The sequence below is a fragment of the Lasioglossum baleicum genome, chromosome 2 (assembly GCF_051020765.1).
Source record: "Lasioglossum baleicum chromosome 2, iyLasBale1, whole genome shotgun sequence".
Lineage (NCBI taxonomy): Eukaryota > Metazoa > Arthropoda > Insecta > Hymenoptera > Halictidae > Lasioglossum > Lasioglossum baleicum.
Genome location: NC_134930.1, coordinates 7,844,754 through 7,863,232, shown reverse-complemented (window position 1 = coordinate 7,863,232; position 18,479 = coordinate 7,844,754). Strand labels below are relative to the sequence as shown.

The 18,479-nt window shown below is 37.4% G+C and overlaps 1 protein-coding gene across 3 annotated transcripts in view; it reads left to right on the top strand.

The window, feature by feature from the left end:
• The window catches only part of LOC143219220 (protein O-mannosyl-transferase TMTC1-like), a 719,300-nt gene that overhangs the window by 651,185 nt on the left and 49,636 nt on the right, over nt 1-18,479 (top strand). For all 3 annotated transcript variants that reach the window (XR_013011281.1, XM_076445179.1, XM_076445165.1), the window contains 3 exons: nt 3,668-3,808; nt 11,100-11,299; nt 11,488-11,623. Coding sequence is in view for 2 of the 3 variants with exons in the window: in XM_076445179.1 (XP_076301294.1) it covers nt 3,668-3,808; nt 11,100-11,299; nt 11,488-11,623 (477 nt within the window). In the remaining variant the exon portion in view is untranslated. The remainder of the gene's footprint in view (nt 1-3,667; nt 3,809-11,099; nt 11,300-11,487; nt 11,624-18,479) is intronic.

Below are 18,479 nucleotides of genomic sequence, written 5' to 3'. Positions count from 1 at the left end.
TTCAAACAACTCTAAGCGGGTGATTGTAGATACGTTTACTAAAATATTAAAATAAAATGATAATGGGATTGCGGAGGATCGCGTTTTCTTTTTGCTGTTTATGGAGATGAAGTAAGCTTTTAAATTAAATACTTCGCAACGCGTGCAAATGCGTGCAAATTTTGTAAAACGTACGACATTCTAATAATTTTCCTTAAAAAGTATCAGTTCATAAAATATATCATAAAATGTGTGAAGGAAACGTAAACCTACCATTTCCAGTTACAGCCATACTGATAATATCATATATAACAAAATACTAACACAATTTATGCGCACTTCAAGAAAGAACTCGATATTTTCAGGTTATAATTTGTAGCAATTGACTAACGCAGAAAAACAAAATGTGGTTACTGGAATGTTGAAAGTCTTGCCAACAATAATACGGTGATGTGATTTACTAATTTTGCTTTTGTTATTGTAGTATACATATCAAACTATCATACAAGTATAAGTATTAACAGATTTACGTTAGGTGGTATTTTTAATTTATTCGCGCTAGAACTGACTTTTAGACCACACAGTGCGCATTTACACTGCCGTTACACTTTACACTGTTGGGCGACCAAAGCAGCTCGAGCTTCTTGGCCCCACGTGAGGTATGCTCCCCAGTAGAAGGGGTAGGCCAGCTGACTAAGATCGTACAGCTCCGTCCGGCTTACAATTAGATCAAGGCTTTACTGTACTTGGTGGCACCCAAAGTTTCTTTCCAATGTGCACAATTAACATTAGATTTAGGCAATCGTCAAAATGGCGAGTCCTAAATTTTTTAATTTACAATTACTGGAATTGTGAATGTGCATTCATAAGGAATTATTCAACAAATATATATTTCTTTCAGTATACATTATTTTGAAAGTGGCTAACCATTTAGATACATTCGTCTTAATTTTAGAAAGCAATGTAAAATAGTCACTTTTATTTCTGCATAATGCTAGTGTTAATTTTACTAAATAACATGACCATATACAAGTAATGTGACCATCTGTTCGTTAATGTTTAATTGTTTTCTGAACTTCCCCTCTCTTAACCACACCATTTGCGATCCCAAACAATTTCTAACAATTTACATTGTGCGCATTGTTCATTAATAAAAAACGAAAGGAACTTTTGGGAGAACCCAATACAATTTTGTGTTTGTAACAAACAAGACGGTGCAATTACGAGCACAGTATATCAGTAGGCCACTTGATACAAGCCGAAATGTAAAATTCTTTTTCTTCATGTAAACTAAATAAAACGTTTACTAAAACTTTCACTAATAATTTGAATGATTTGAAAATAACTTGACCACATTCTTCGATATTTCTACTTATAATTGTTTTATGTTTAACCTACCCATCTTTGCTATAAATGCATAGCACAGTACACTCTATATGTATAGATATAACTATGGTTACAACATTGTGCTAACAGAGGTGACGCGAATGAAATTCTATCATAGAAATTTAATTTCGTATTATGTATAGAGATCTAAGTAAGAAGGCAGCAGATTCAAGGATGTCATTTGTCTTTCTCTCTTGTACACGCGTGGCATTTACTACGGTCTCCAATACGTTCGAAAGGCAATTTAATATTCCCAGAGGAAACTTAGAGGAGACATCTATACATAGAGCTCTGGCTAGAGAATTTAAAAGTGCGTCAGATGCTATCAAAGTGATTAGAGTGTACAAGTCATCTAGAGTCTATAGAAAATTATAGACACGATAAAGTAAAAAAAACTTCATGAGATGGTACAGACAGTACACTCAAAGGAGACGATTACGTAGTTATAGTTCAGGGAAAAGTATAGTGTCTACACAAAGCAAATGTTCAAGTGGTTAAGAAACGTGACACGAACGATCTGAAGATCACGCCAGATAAATTATGTACTACATCGGTACATGCCATTGTCTATGATAGGCTCGGTTAACTTTTTTCCCGCTGTCGCTTCACAACCCCTACTACCAGTGTACCGGCTCTCTCACACACTATCAACTATTTCATATTGTCCATACCGTACTCCGCCTCGATCTCCTATAATATACATTCTGTCAAAAAAGTACCGGGAATTGGTCAATGAAACACAAAATATGTATTATTCATCCAACTTTATTGTATCGCCTTCAAAGTAGGCCCCTTTCGAAATAATACACTTATGCCAACGAATACCCCAATCATCAAAACATTTTTTAAACGCATTTTTTGGAATCAACTTCAGTACTCGCCGCGAATTCTCTTGTATGTTATCTATCGACTGAAAACGGGTGCCTCGAAGTGGTCATTTGAGTTTTGGAAAAAGAAAAAAGTCGGCCGGAGCCATATCAGGGGAATACGGTGGCTGCTCGATAAGATTTGTTGAGTTTTTAGCCAGAAATTCGTTCACAATAATAGCCTTGTGAGATGGTGCGTTTTCGACCAGAACGAGGCAAATCTTCCACCACATCTCGACCGCTTTTAAATGCACTGTACCACTCATATGGACGTGTTTTTGATAAAGTCGATTCACCGTAAGCCTTATGTAACATTTTCAGCGCTTCGGCACACGAAATTCGATTTGCAATGCAAAATTTAAGACAGATTTTTATCCATTGTAAAAATCGCAAAACACACTTGAGATGAACTGACAAAATGGCGCACTGTAAACAAACTAAATGACAAGTGACGCTCAAACTCTGCGTGAGTATAGAGGACAGTTGTGCCAACTTAGCGACAAAAAGAATTTCAACAATCCCTTTAAGCGGGATTTTTAAATGATCGATTCCCGGTACTTTCTTGACAGAATGTACTATGCGGAGCACGAAAGAATTGTAGCGGGAAGGGAACGGGGCAAGAGGAACGCAAAGGCAATCTGAATGGTCAGGCTTCTAGCCCCGTTAGTTTCTAATTTCTAGTCCCCGCTACAATTCTTTCGTGCTCCGCACAGTACACTCTTAATCTTCCCACACGCCTCCTATATTCCTCGGGAGATGAGTAGGGAGAACCCAAGAGTAGGAAGAGGAGTTGTCTGGGCACGGTTGGGGTCCCTCAAACGCTTGTTTCCCCTACCAACCTGTCATTTATGCAACACAAACCTTCGTCGCGTTAGACACCAGTGTCGCCAGATCAGGGGAATTGTGGGGAATACAGTTACCCTTTTTCTGCCATTATATACGAGTTAGTCACGACACAACGCGAATTGGGTCCGCGTTTCCCGTCACGTGACCGACCCATGGCGGTCCATAGTAACGGCGCTTACTGGAAGAGAGCAGCGGGCACCATGATGGTTATGGTACACACCAATACACCCGAGCCGAGATCAGATTAATACAGTGGTGGGGATATTTTTTGCATTCAACGTGTACAACCTTTGTTGCGACTATAGAAGTATTACTGTACTTCCAATCAGATCTAACCTGCTTCGAAGTAGTACAGACAATTTTCGAAGCAACGAAATATTTGCTTCAATAATATGTATTAATTTTATATCTGGCAAACCATTACACTTTTGGCAAAGGATGAGGAGGGTATATCACCTTGACAGTCAGCGTTACAACGTATATCACGTTAAGGCCGGACACTGTAATCTTAGTGATAAATTATGCTATCGCACGGCCAGTATCCTATATCATTAATCACTTTACAAATAAGCGGTGTTTATTTGTTGCAGGCTATGGCCAACATACGCCAGTGCGCATAACAACCTGGGAACACTCACAGTAGGCGACCAAGCGGAGCAACACTTTTTGGCAGCAATAAACGCTCAACCAGGACACGTGAACGCTCATTATAATCTCGGTCAGCTTTACAGGTTCGTAAGTAAATCTGGTCCGATTTGCCTGTCCGCTACAGAGCAGAGTTGACCCCGCAATGCTTACACGAATGACAACCGTTATTAATTGTAATTTTTCTAAGGGTATTTTCATACCCTTTCCAATTCTAATTGTTGAGACATAATATTTTCCCAAGAAACTCTTTGTCGTTCGGATATGTGCCACACTTGGCATAAATTATTCGATTATAAAAATCAAGCATCTGTCATTATTAGTCTACGAATCTTTATGCAAAATAAAGGCTGCACTTTTTTACATAACCCTGTAGATTTTTAAGCTATACACACAAATGTTTGTTTTTTCAGAGATTTCAATCTTACCTTCATTTTTTAAACAGGGACCGCCCCTTTTAAACACCTGTGATGATAGTCCCTTTCATTAGGAATTCAGTGACTATAATTACTCAAGGTCATTCAAGCAGAAAATCGAGCTATACCATGCGATAGAGCAGACTTTTATCTTGAGAAACCACCCTTTCAAGTTTGGAACGTCGACGTTTTTTTCGAACCAGAAAGCAAAATATCTTCGCCCGACATGAGTTGCCGCCAGTGGCGCTTACCGCTAGACGGCGCTAGAACAGGCGTTCCACGAAATACGGCGCGACGAACGTCCGTTGTAGTGCATTTAATCATGTTTGAACAATCATAATGTATTAATATTGGATATCACTGTATTCGGGAAAGTCTACAGAATTTTTTGATGCAAAGAACAATTCAATATCTTTTATAATAACATCACAATATTTGTTTAAAGTTGAAAAATACGTTTCTTTTCGACGTCATGTTTCTCAAAAACTGTGCTTCTAGGGGAAAAATTAAGGACAGATTCGGAATCAGCGCAAAAAGCTCTATAAGAACCATCTAACAGTAATTGTAGAACAAATTTGGTGTTGGACAGTGTAACATTATATTGACTTACACCACTTTTGCATTAGACGGCTCATGTTGATGTTGTCTTATCGATTATTTATAATATACCTTATCAAATTATTTCTCAAATAATTGATTTCAATAATCCCTAAGCCTGAAGTGAAAACGTTAGGAATCAAAAACATAGATTCATATACATAATAGAATTGTTATTAAAAGTTAATATTCCCCATCTAAAAATTGATCGAATCAGTGTACACCATTTTTTGATGCACTCCGATAACCCTCCGAACATTGGCCGGAAGGTAATCCGTCCATTTTCGTAAAAAATGAACGAATGGGTTGACATGCAGCGGGCAACATGGAAATTAAGGATTACTCTGCAACGAATACCCCGGGGTCTAATGGAGTTTCGCGTTGCGCGGAATAAACAGAGAGTTACCGGAAGAATTTCGAATCCCGTCGCGTTCTATTTTATTAACGGTATATCAGGGGGCGGGCCGTAGTGCATATTCCGCGATAAATTTACCGTGGCAAGATAATCCTGCCGGCGTGGTCAGAATTAAAGTTTAATTAACACCTCATGCTTGATAAATTAAAGTTTAATTGTCGAGAGGAGCGGAGCGTGCGCGCGTGAACGCATACGCCACGACCATGTAAAGAACTTTTGGATTGGTTTCGCAGGGAAACATTGTTCATACGTTTTTCAACCCTTTCAATGAAAAGTATTCTTCTGTAAAATGATTGTTAGCCGTGCTGCAAACGCTACCAATCAGGGAACCGTTGTAAATTCGCTCATTCAAGCCCTTGATGAAAGTAGTCGTTTTAACTGCATATTTCCATTGCCAAAACGAAAATGAATTTTACTGTAACCATTCATTTCTGATAACACTGTGATATGTACTATTTTACTGATGAGCAGAAAGGATGGGTTGCAGAAAAATGCAATGAAATGTAATGCAGCCGTAATGTTACTTTTATCGTTCGGATGGCTGTATTTGTTGCTAAACCGTTTACTTGTCACGTATATTGTCTATCAAACAAAATACGGTCAAGTTCGTTAGCTTAGAAATACCTCTTACAATACTGAAAAAAGCATTTGTAAAAATTAGTTTAAAAGAACGCTATTTAATTTCTAAAGAGTTCCATGGAGGGCTAAATTATTCAAACTTGGCCGTTACTTTTTAAACCAATGCCCATGAAAGGTGTTAGGTAGCGGCCAAGTTTGAATACTTTAGCCCTCCATGTAACTCTTGAAAAATTAAATAGCGTTCTTTTAAACTAATTTTTACAAACGCTTTTTTCAGTATTGTAAGAGGTATTTCTATGTTAACGAACTTGGCCGTGTTTTGTTTGATCTCACAACTTTTTACGGCCATAAGAACTTGGCTCTTGTTTACAGAATGTTTTTGTTGGGATTTCATCAATTTTCATTGAAATCTGTATCTACAACCAATAAGCAAGAAGTTTCACTTCTGTTCGGTTCTATTCGATCCATCTTAGTGGGAATCGATTGTTTTACCACTGGCAAACTCGTAACGTGTAATGCGGGGGAGCACCATTATGTTGGAAGTACAAAAGTTTTTCATTTTTAAAAAAATGTTATCTACTTCTCCTTAAATATCTCCAAAATTAGTGCGTGCTTAAAAAAAATGTACCCTACGAAAATTGCTGGTCTTTTTACGTACAATAAGATCTCATAATAAAAAATATAGGTTGCCATTTGAAAAAACAAAGTTGACCTTCAAATAACCTTGAAAATGCCACCCAAATAAAAAACTGACACTGCCCCCCTCTTTCCCCCTCGAAATCCTTGGACACGTGTTTTACACTTTTTTCATATCTTTTATACTTCTCGAGATATTCGGCTGGAAAGTTTTCAAATGAACACCCTGTATAAACCACTAAACACAAATCAAATTGTACCGCGTATAGTGTCATTCTAATCAGAAAAAATCCACAAATAAGTTGACGAAACCCTCTTGGCCTCTCGCGAGGTATGTCCGACACAGTGGAGGGGATATTCGTTTTTCTTAGATCCTGGGATTTTCGTTTTCTTGGATCATGATTTTACTGTATTTACATTAAAAATTAAAGCACAAAATCATTTGTATGCAAATTGTGTGGATGCTCGTATAAGGGATACTTTTAATATTCATTGCCATACTTTCAATTTTTCATCCGTGATACCAACATTTCGTAGTCAATTAACATTGTACAAATGACATTGTTTTAAACTCGAAATATTTGTCAAAATTATCACTATCTTGTCGCGTAAAATAATGTGAATCATACGTGCGTCTAGAATGAATGAAATTGTCGAGGAGTATCGACATCCATCCGCATTAACAGATGTACTGACGTACAGAAATGTGTGTGCAAATTTTCGAATTCCACGTTGTACGATTTGCATATGAAACCATTTATTTCCGACGCCCATCCCAAAAAATAATATTTCTTCTGAACTGGAAACGATTCGTGAATGTCATGGACCATACGGGCACCCCAGTAACTAAGTTTTTAAAAATATTCTGAACGCGCCAGGAAAAATGTGTTTCATAATCACCAGAAAATTGCCTCTCTCGGATCGGCATAACATGTCGCATTCTGTTTGATGGCATGGTGACCATAAGTCCCAGCCTTGAGGACCAATCCCAAGGTTAAATATTGCGATTAAATACGTATTTACACATGCAATGTGATGTATGAAAAGACGATCATTTTCGAAATAATGAACACATAGGTTGAAAATAATATAACAGCATTTTTAGAGGTAATTGTTTAGAAAGAGGGTCTCAGATTTTCATCATCTTGAAATATGTTGTCAATGTCATCATTCTGTGTGAACAACTTTTTCCTATACATGTTACCGCCGCTCGATTTTAGTTTTCGAGATATTCGCAAAAAAACTATCGCTAATACTGAGTTGAATTTTTCGTATTCCTGCACGCTCTGCAGCAACGTAAGACTGTCGCGGCGCGGCGCGGCGTTTGTTTACATTTTGCTTCTAAACACGCTGCGGAGATGAGAGAGAAAACAGGGTCTCACTCTGGCCATACTGTATAATATATAGAGTGAGCTTTCAATTTTGAAAGACTACTCCTACATTTTCGTATGCGTGGTCGGGCCGGCCCGACGGCCGGCCCTCTCCGCCCCCCACCACCTAATCCTAACTAATTCTGATCGCATAATCTTTTCATTCTATATAGCCGTCATACAGAATTTGAACTCGTAATGGAAAAATCATGAGATCAGAATTAGTTAGGGTTAGGTGGTGGAGGGCGGAGAGCATACGAAAAGCCAGAAGCACCCTATATATGTATGACTAGAATGACACTGTGTTTTCCTTCTCATCTCCACAGCGTGTTTAGAAGCAAAATGTAAACAAACGCCGTGCCGGGCAGGCTGCGGAGCGTGCAGCAATACGAAAAATTCAATACTGTATAAGCGATAGTTTTTTGCGAATATCTCGAAAACTAAAATCGAGCGGCGGTAACATGTATAGGAAAAAGTTGTTCAAAACGTAGAAATCTATAACATATTTAAATTTCATCAAAATCTGAGATGAGACCCTCTTTCTAAACAATTACCTTTTTAGATTCTTCTAATATTTTTACTGTTTTATATTGTACTACTCATTTTTGTCATAAATGCATCAAATCCTGTTAAGTTTTGTCACCACTTTTTAGGCATTTTCGATAGTGCAATTAAAAAAAGGTTTCAGACAAAATTTCTACGTTGTATACGACCCACTAATCAATAATGTTCAAGAACTTCAGAATCGCGTAACACCTGCATGTATCAACATAAACCTAGACACCCCAATTATAGTGCAGTCAATGAATGCTCATAAGGGGGGGGGGGGTCTATTTCCCTCTGGGAAATAGAAGGAACACAATTTTTAACTTTAGGACTTTGTTTGGACAAGTTAGAAGGTAAACATACTAAAAGTCCCTACTTCTAGGAGGTGAGCGGGGTGCAGGGAGTACGTAGAAGGTCCCCTTTTTCTGTTTTCCGCTTATATCTCGGAAACTATGTGTCCTAGCGATAAGACCATTCTATACAAAATTAAGGGTGACAAAATGTGCCATGAGATTGATTGCATTCAGTTTTTCGCTATCTCGCATAGTTTCCGAGATATCCGCGCTCAAACTTTACTAATTGTGCTGAAAAGTTAGCTAATCAAATAAGGCAAAAATTTCGTTTTCACAATTCGTTTACTTTGAGCGCGGATATCTCGGAAACTATGCGTCCTAGCGATAAGACTATTCTATATAAAAATAAAGCTGACAAAATGTGCCACGAGATTGGCTCCATTTAGTTTTTTGCTATCTCGCATAGTTTCCGAGATATCCGCACTCAAAGTTTACTAATTGTGAAAAGAAATTTTTGCCTCACGCGATTTTTGCCTTATTTGACTAGCTAACTCTTTAGCATAAGTCCACAACATCAGCCGCGTCAAAAAACACAATACAACGAGTCGAACTGTAGTGTCTATTCAAGTTTTAAGATACTCCCTATTATCTTAATATGTCCTTAAAATATAACTTCGTTAACCTTCACCTGAGGAAACCAAACATTTTAAACTTTTTTAGTGTAGCCCTGCAGATATTTACGAGAAAATTCCGAAAATCCAAGTTTTAATGATAGGAATTCACTGGTTCACAAGTTATGATTGTGTAAAGTTGAGCGATTTTAAGCGATTTTGACAGGTAAGTGCGTCGCCATATTGGTATGTATTCAGACATCATACAATGAGCGGAGTCACGAGAAGGTTGGTCATTGTTATGTTCCTCTGGGGGGTAGGAAGAAGGGCCGACAGGTCCAAGTTTACGTAAGCGACATATCATTGCGTGCTTGTGCTGTAAGTTACAGCCTGTAACCTAGTGGCTCCGTTCGTTAGATGTGGCGCATGAGCGACATGGACGCCACACAGTGGACAATTTGGTCGAAACCTGCTTCAAAATCAAAGAACTTTCGATAGAAATGAGGTAGAGCGATGAAATTTTTTTAAAATTAATGCTGAAACTTTGCACGATATGGGAAAAATAGGGAGATTATGGTACGAACGTTTTTTAACCTTGAGGAAGTTCGTTAAACTTGCACAATTTCAAGCAAATTGTGTGGTTTCATTTCAATGAAAAAATTATTTCATAAGTTGTGTTCACAAAATTCGATTACTTGCGTCGTAGACAAATTTTGAGACGAGAATTGAAATCAGCGTGAAAAAATCTACGGGAAATGATGTATAACATGTTAAAAAAATTTGGAAAAACCACAATTTTGTTGACATTGTGCAAGTTTATTGAATTTTCTCAAGGTTAAAAAACGTTCGTACTATAATCTCCCTATTTTTCACATATTCTGCAAAGTTTCAGCTGTAATTAAAAAAAAATTCATCGCTTTACCTCATTTCTATCGAAAGTTCTTTGATTTTGAAGCGTGTTTCGTCCAAATTGCCGACTGTGCGGCGTCCATACCTGTCGAAAACGCTAAAAATCGCTGAACTTTAAACACGCATAACTTTTGACCTAGTGGATATCTTACATTAAAACTTGGATTTTCGACATTTTCTCTCCAAAATATACAATGGAGGATTGAATTTGAAAAGTTAAAAATTTTTGGTTTCCGGAGGTGAAAAGTTTAACTTATAACTTAATTAAATATGATATAATGTTTCATTATATTATATCAAAATCTTATAGTCATCTATGATCGCAACCAAATACGATGAGATAGATACCAAAGCAATATTTAACATACATACATACGAATATACAGGGTGTCCAAAACCACCCGTCCAGGCGGGGTGTTAACTTCTCAGATAAGCATATTCGGTAAAAATGTTTGGAATAAAAGTTGCAGGGATTAATGGGGAACATATGTCCATGACCTTGTATTTGACCTTCGGATCCATTTTCAAGGTTATTTGGAGGTCAGTACGTATTTTTATGGCCTCTAGCAGTCATTTTAATCTAGGACATAAGTACATATCTGAACGTGAAATTTCGAGCTCTTTCAGAATCCGTAGTCAAAAGTAGGGGTTCCCATTTAAAAAATACGTACTGACCTCCAAATAACCTTGATAATGGATCCGAAGGTCAAATACAAGGTCATGGACATATGTTCCCCATTAATCCCTGCAACTTTTATTCCAAACATTTTTACCGCATATGCTTATCTGAGAAGTTAACACCCCGCCTGGACGGGTAGTTTTGGATACCCTGTATGTACATATATGCTTACTGACTAGAATATGTAAAATATATGTATTGTATGCAAAATAGTAATAGCACATCGAAACATGCATTTGCATACAAATCCGCAGACTAGTCGCCCCCAATAAGCAAAGCATTAAGCCGAGAACTTTGGTAACGTGCATCCACCTTTCCATTTTCAGGAAAACCAACAGAACAGAGGAATGCATACGAATGTTGCAAAAGTGTGTGTCCTTGGATCCAGCATACACGCCGGCATATTTAGTGCTGGCGAGATTGGCGACCGGACCAGCGGTCGGTGTTCTCCTCAGACACGTTGTGCGACTGCAACCCCACAGCCCGGACCATCTCGCGGAATATGCTTTCTGGTTATACCAAAACGGTAAGTGACAGTGATAAAGCGGCTAAATTGCTTTAGGAGGATAAACCTCTAGTCGCCATTCCGTAGAGCCAAAGTACGGGCTAAAGTAGTTTAAAGTAGCCAAACAGCGTCGGAACTGCACCGCGAAACAGCCCCCTGATACGGCCACCAGCTTTATACTAACGGCAGATTCTGCTCCGTCTCTCTAGGCAAATGGTTACCCTCTCTGAAGTATTATCAGAAAGCCATGGAAGTGTCGCCGTCGCACAGATCGTCGCTTCTCGGAACGGTTAGGATCCTAAGGTCGCGGGGACAATGGCCAAGGGTGCATCAACTCATTACCAGGTGAGACTAAGAACAATTAACACTAGTCCAAGTACCCGAGTCCTTCCCGACCCGCCGGCTACTGTGTACTCACAATCAGAAAAATATCCCGTCTACTAAAACAACGAAACAAGACATCAAAATAAAATGCACAGTAAGTCAAAAATGTCTCCATACGCCCTTTAACATGGCGTAGCTTTTTAAGGGGAGAGAGGGGGAGAATTCGACGGAAAAACAACTACTAGTTATTTTCGAGATATAATATATTGAAATTATGTGGTCTCATATAATTTTTGAAGCTGACATGAAAGTGCTAAATTGAATTTCATATTTAAATTTGCCCAATCTGAAAAGAAATTTGTTTTCTTTTTTCAAATTATTAGATTAGATTACGTCAGCCCAGCATCTTCGGTTTTATCTCCGGGCTTTCATAAAGCGACCACTTTACTTTAAGACTATTCAAATAACCTATGTGTTAGGAAAAGTATTGTCTTTGGATCATTACAGCACTTTGAATCGAAACAAATTATTACAAGCTACTAACAATAATTTCTGTATGTGCGGCAAGCGATAAACGACAAAACATTTATACTGAAAGAGCAATTGTTTCTGTTGCTACGTGACGCCGCATGTTTACCATGTTCCTATGATCTTGACAATCTGGTAGCATTTGTGAAGTTGAACATATGTAAAGTTATTCATTGTTGTTTCAATGAAATATGTATATTTCTCGATGATCGAGCTCTTGGACTCCTCGAAGGTTATAGCCCACGTCAATCAGGATAAAAGCCACCTGAATAACTTCTACATTTCTTGAGATAGCAAGAAATGCTTCAGACGAAAGTTGTTTGGTATCTAGGGGTCCATTACGTGGTCTACATAGTTTTGTTTCAAGTGGAGGTGCTTATGAGATTAGAAGATCAACTCAGTTTTTTTAAATGGAACCACACATTTTTGAACTTAAAGCTAAAAGAACGCTCTTTCAAGTAGCACTACAATCGGGAAGTAATTCGAATTCTGTCAGAAGTTATGATCGTAGAAAACAAAGGGGAAGGAACTTATTTGCACACCTAGTAGTTTACGGTACTTTAAAGTTGTTTTTTGAGAGAACCATTCCTGCGAGGTTTTTGTTCTCCGCGATGAGTACTATAGGATGCGATAAAAGAAATGTTTGACCTTGAAAAAAAGGGTCAAGGTGAATTTTGTGGTCCATTTTTTTAACAGATCTCCACCTATCCAGAGGTGCAGAATCACACGTTATAGTGGTCGCGAAATATAATTTTGAAACACGGCTTCTACATGGCTAACCGACGCCTATTCTGCAGTGAGTCCTTTCGCCTGTTTTTCCAGGACCTTCGTGCTGAAATCCTCTCGCACATGCTCGGCGCAAATAGCGTCTATAAAACAGCCGCGGTAAATTTGCCAGCGACAATTCGCGTTGTTTTTGCAGCCGGTGTCCACAGCCGGGATTGTAGCCGCTTCACTAAAGCGCACCACCGCGCCGCGCCGTGAAATCAATTCTTCCTTGCTCGCCTAAATTATAATTTGATTCTCCGATTGATCAGCTCCACCTCCTGTGAGTCCAGAGAATTGTTTCCACTTTGTGAGCAATCCATCATTAATTCGAAACCATAAAATACCCTACCCTAACCCTACCTTATAAATACCATATCTTGTATTAGCTATGATTGTATTAGCTATTAGCTATGATTTCAACAGAATTTCACTAAAAATTCCATAAAAAATACTAAATTCCTCTTTAAACAACCAATTTAAAAGAATGTCACTGTACTGATTCTAGAAATTTTCTCGATCAATAGTTTGTACTAACCCTACCTTATAAATACCATATCTTGTATTAGCTATGATTTATTAATTTATTTTACGCTTACAGTGATAAAAATTCCTTCGTCGATTACAATTTCCCGAAAGAAGAATAAAATTTATACAGTATTGCAAGCCTATGTATATTCTAATAGCTAAATATTGATAACAATGAAATAGAATTTGTTTACGGTTTAAAAGAAATTAATAAAATACTTTAGCAGTATACATGGTGGCCCTTTTAAGAAAGTGCACCTAAAAATCTCTTCAGCTTAATGAGATGCAAAAAATATTGCATGGTGCATGAAAAAAGTGTCTATGGACGAAATATCTGGCAAGAATATTTAGTTCCGAAGGTCATTTTTTGCTATGTATACAATATTTGCGTATTTTGCAAATTTTTGTGTCTCGTCTGAAACGTTACATGTATAATTCACATACCTCTGAATCTCTCTTTACACGATACACAATTGCGCATTTTTTAAAACACGTTTCATTTGTAGCTACACGCATTTGTAACAGGCTCTGTTCATATTTACGCGCTTCTTTTCATACAGTTTTTTGCGTCAGTAAAAAAGCGAATTTGTTGTGTCCATAAAAGATAGCAACGGTAAATAAAATGTTTTTTATTGTATTTTTGTCTGCAAACTAATTCTCTTTGTGTATTTATGAAATAAAATGTTTCTAGTGAATGCTACATTTCAAATTACATGTTTACGTAAACACACCAGTTTCATACTTTGTTATTTGTTACAAACAATTTTTTTGCACGACGCGTATCCATCGTGTAAAAAGAGGTTGATATGTACTTGTATCTATAATGAAAAACGGATTTTCTGCGTCGACATAAAGATTTAAATGTGTAAAATAAAGCCGGTTAAGGGAATGTTCACATTGAGACAGTACATTTTTAAAAATGCCACGGTACCGAAAGATTTAGAATATTGAAACAACATAAAGTATAACTCATAAAGTTGATCTTTCAATATAACTTCATCTTGAGAACCAAAGATAAGTAAAAACGACTTTCTCAACTCGATCAATCTCAACAGAATTTCACTAAAAATTCCATAAAAATACTAAATTCCTCTTTAAACAACCAATTTAAAAGAATGTCACTGTACTGATTCTAAAAATTTTCTCAATCAATAGTTTGTAGTTCATTGTAACGTTGACCAATTCTAATAAAATTTTTAGAATATGTACATATAACTGACACAGATCTACAAAACGTATTTTTTAAATTTTCTACATAAGCCCAACTAAAAGTTGTAAACAAACAACGTTTAATATTTTCTCTGCAATTTCGACTAATAACAATTTTTCCAAAATAGTTTTTGCACGTTATGCAGTAAACTAAAATTGTTCTAACATCTAAATAAAAAATCCAAGTACGATATTAAAAAGTGTGCCAATATTTTTTTACCAACTATACAAACTGCCCAATATTTAATTCCGGGGCAGTTAATCTAAACAATAAAATTTTGGTAAAAATCTGATTAAATAATGGTACAGTGCCCGAAATTTCCATACAGTCACCTACATTTTGACGTATTTTTTAAAAATATTGTTAAGTTTACTACTTTTTCTCATCTACAATTATATTTAGTTGATACTAATCATAAATCTACGAGTATATGCTCGGAAATGTTCACCTTTTGGCTGTGTTTACATCTTTTGCTGCACGAAGCGAAGTATAAGTGCGAAATTTCTATAAAGCCATTTAGTTTGTGCTTAAATTCTGAGTGAATAAGTCCAGCTAGATACAATAAAAGAAGTGTAACTGCAGTTGAAAAGAAAGGATTTGCGTAAAAATAGATCTGTAAATTTATTGAAATTGTAATACGTTATATTTTAATTTCTCATTAGTAAAATGCCACGAGGACAATTGTTGACCAGTGAAGAAAAGGCATCCATTGATGCTTATAGGGATATGGGATGTTCTAATCGCAGAATTGCAAAAAAAATTAATCGATCTCGTACCGTTGTAAATAATTACGTCAATTTGGGAAAAGATTATGGCAAAAACCACCCCAAAGGAGGAAATGAAAAGCTGAGCAAGAGACAGCATTCATTGTTAATGAGATCTGCAAAAGAATTTAGAAGTGCAGCACAACTTCGCGTTGAATTAGATTTGTCAGTAACTACGAGACGCGTGCAACAAATTTTAAAAGGTTCCAACCGATTTCACTGGACAAAGATGGTGCAGAAACCAGCACTCAAAGCAGAACATAAACAGGCTCGTCTTGATTTTGCAAAAATACACATGTCCTGGACCAGAAAATGGGAATTTGTTATTTTTTCTGATGAAAAGAAATTCAATTTAGACGGGCCAGATGGTTTTAAATATTACTTGCACGATTTAAGGAAAGAAAAAGACATAACAACGAGTCGCAACTTTGGTGGTGATACATTAATGATCTGGGCTGCATTTAGAGCTGACGCCAAGACACCAATCTGTCGTATTACTTCTAAAATGAATACTGAAAAATATACAGAATTATTCGACACACTTTTAATACCATTTATTGATGATATTGGATACGATAACTTCATTTGTCAACACGATAACGCTGCCATCCATATATCAAATTACACGAAGCAGTGGTTAGGTCAAAAAAATATTAACGTTTTGACATGGTCAGCTCATTCTCCACATTTACACCCAATAGAAAATCTTTGGCGGATACTCGCAAAAAACGTTTATGGCAATCGTAATCAATACAGCACTATTAATGAATTATGGAAAGCGGTAAACGAAGCATGGGCATCCATTCAAGAAAACACACTTCAAAATTTGATTTCGCCAATGCCCCATCGTATTTTCAAAAGTTATTCGAAGAAATGGCAGTTCTGATAATTATTAATGTAGAAATATAAAAGAACTTATTGTTAATTTTGAACCTACTTATTTAAAAAATATGTGGCTTTATAGAAATTTCGCAGTTTATTGTATATAAAATAATATATTGGGTATGGGAATAAGTTTCCGCCCTTTTGACAGATGTCGTTGTACTTGAGTACCGGTCGCGTATTTGATGGAACGTAGTACATGTTTTTGAAAGGTGTGTGTCTAAGCTTCGAAACGCAGTTAGTGGCAATTGTTTCGAGCGTGAACAGCAGTCAATTTTACGCGTGAAAAGTGTCGACTTTTGTTCCAAGTAAGCAGCATTTGCGGGAAGTCATGTTGCATTATTTTGTTTTAAAGAAAAGTGTTATATATTTACTATATTATATTTATTATATATTTACGGGGACGATGCTCCTTTAAAAACCATGATTTCGACGTAAGGGCAAAGATTGCGATGGTGTGCCAAAAAATTCGAAGATACAGATTTGCCAGCATTACTTGGTGGAAATCCAGGTGAAACATTTAAAGAACTGTCAATTGAATTAAACGTCGATCGATCTACTGTTGGAAAACGTTTTCACGCTATGGGAATTGTTTATAGGCTTCTTTTCAACAAAAAAGGGCGGAAACTTATTCCCATACCCAATATTTACGTTTATTTTTTTAAATAAATATTATTTTTATTATTTTAATCGATATATATATGTGTTTTTAATACGCCTAAAATGAAATCATACTCAAATTTATCATAAGTACAGAATAATTATAAGATGTTACCAAAAAACGTGGTGGCTTTATGGAAATTTCGGGCACTGTACGATATAATCGGGTCGAACGTGGTATCTTTCTATTACATAAAATAGTTCTGTCGCGAAAAAACTCCGAATGCAAAGTCGCGAGGCGTCGTCGCGGGGATTGATGAGCTAAGCGAAAGGGGGGGGGGCGGAGCCCCCTAGTTCAGTATAAAAATGAAGAATAACATAGTAGACGAACAGATAATTTGTCCGTGCTCGACGGTTGAACGAGCGGCTTTGTTCGGAACGGTAAATTTTCGATGATCAAAGTGAAAAACAATGGCGACACGCGTGGGCACGATGGTTGTTGGGTTGCAGCTATGGTGCAGAACATTTCAATATTCGTCGTTTGACAGATGTGTGCTGCAGCCCGCAGATTTTAAATGCAAATACAAATATATCGTGCGGACCGCAATCAGTCTGGGAAATAGTGTGGTCAGGGTTGACGGTAGGTTTCGAAGGGGTGCGAAACGCTCCCGCATTCCCGCCTGCCGGCTCGGCGAAAGTACTGCGGTGTGGAAGAACGGACCCGCTACTTCTGCTCGCTTGTGTATTTTTATGGCGTCACGGCTCGGCGTGGCGCGGCGACCAACGGAGTAATTACAATAGTTACTCTCTTTGTCTTTCGCCGCGCGCGAGTCTCTATTAGAGGGGGCGTGTCTCGTGCAGTTTGCGTCGAGTTGATGGTCTGAAATTCGTTACGTGATTTTTCCCGCCCGAACGACTCCAACTGATATTTGACCGACATGAGAGAGGATTACTCATTTTTTCGTGCACACAACTATTAGTCCAGTCAATGAATGCTCATTACGGGGGTGTAGAGGGAAATGGAAGGAACACAATTTTTAACTTTGGGACTTTGTTTGGACTAGTTAGGAGGTAAACATACTAAAAGTCCCCACTTCTAGGAGGTGAGCGGGGTGCAGGGTTTTTTTTCGGTTATGTCATTTTTAGGTTTTCCGCTTATATCTCGGAAACTATGCGTCCTAGCGATAAGGCCATTCTATACAAAATTAAAGCTGACAAAATGTGCCATAAGATTGATTGGATACAGTTTTTCACTATCTCGCATAGTTTCCGAGATATCCGCGCTCAAAGTTCACTAATTGTGAAAAAGAAATTTTTGCCTTATTTGACTAGCTAACTCTTCAGCACAATTAGTGAAGTTTGAGCGCGGATATCTCGGAAATCGAGATAGCGAAAAACTGAATGAAGTCAATCTTGTGGCACATTTTGTTAGCTTTAATTTTGTATAGAATGGTCTCATCGCTAGGACGCATAGTTTCCGAGATATAAGCGGAAAACCGAAAAAGGGGACGTTCTACGTGCCCTCCTACAGCCCGCTCACCTCCTAGGAGTGGGAACTTTTAGTATGTTTAACTAACTAGTCCAAACAAAGAACCAAAGT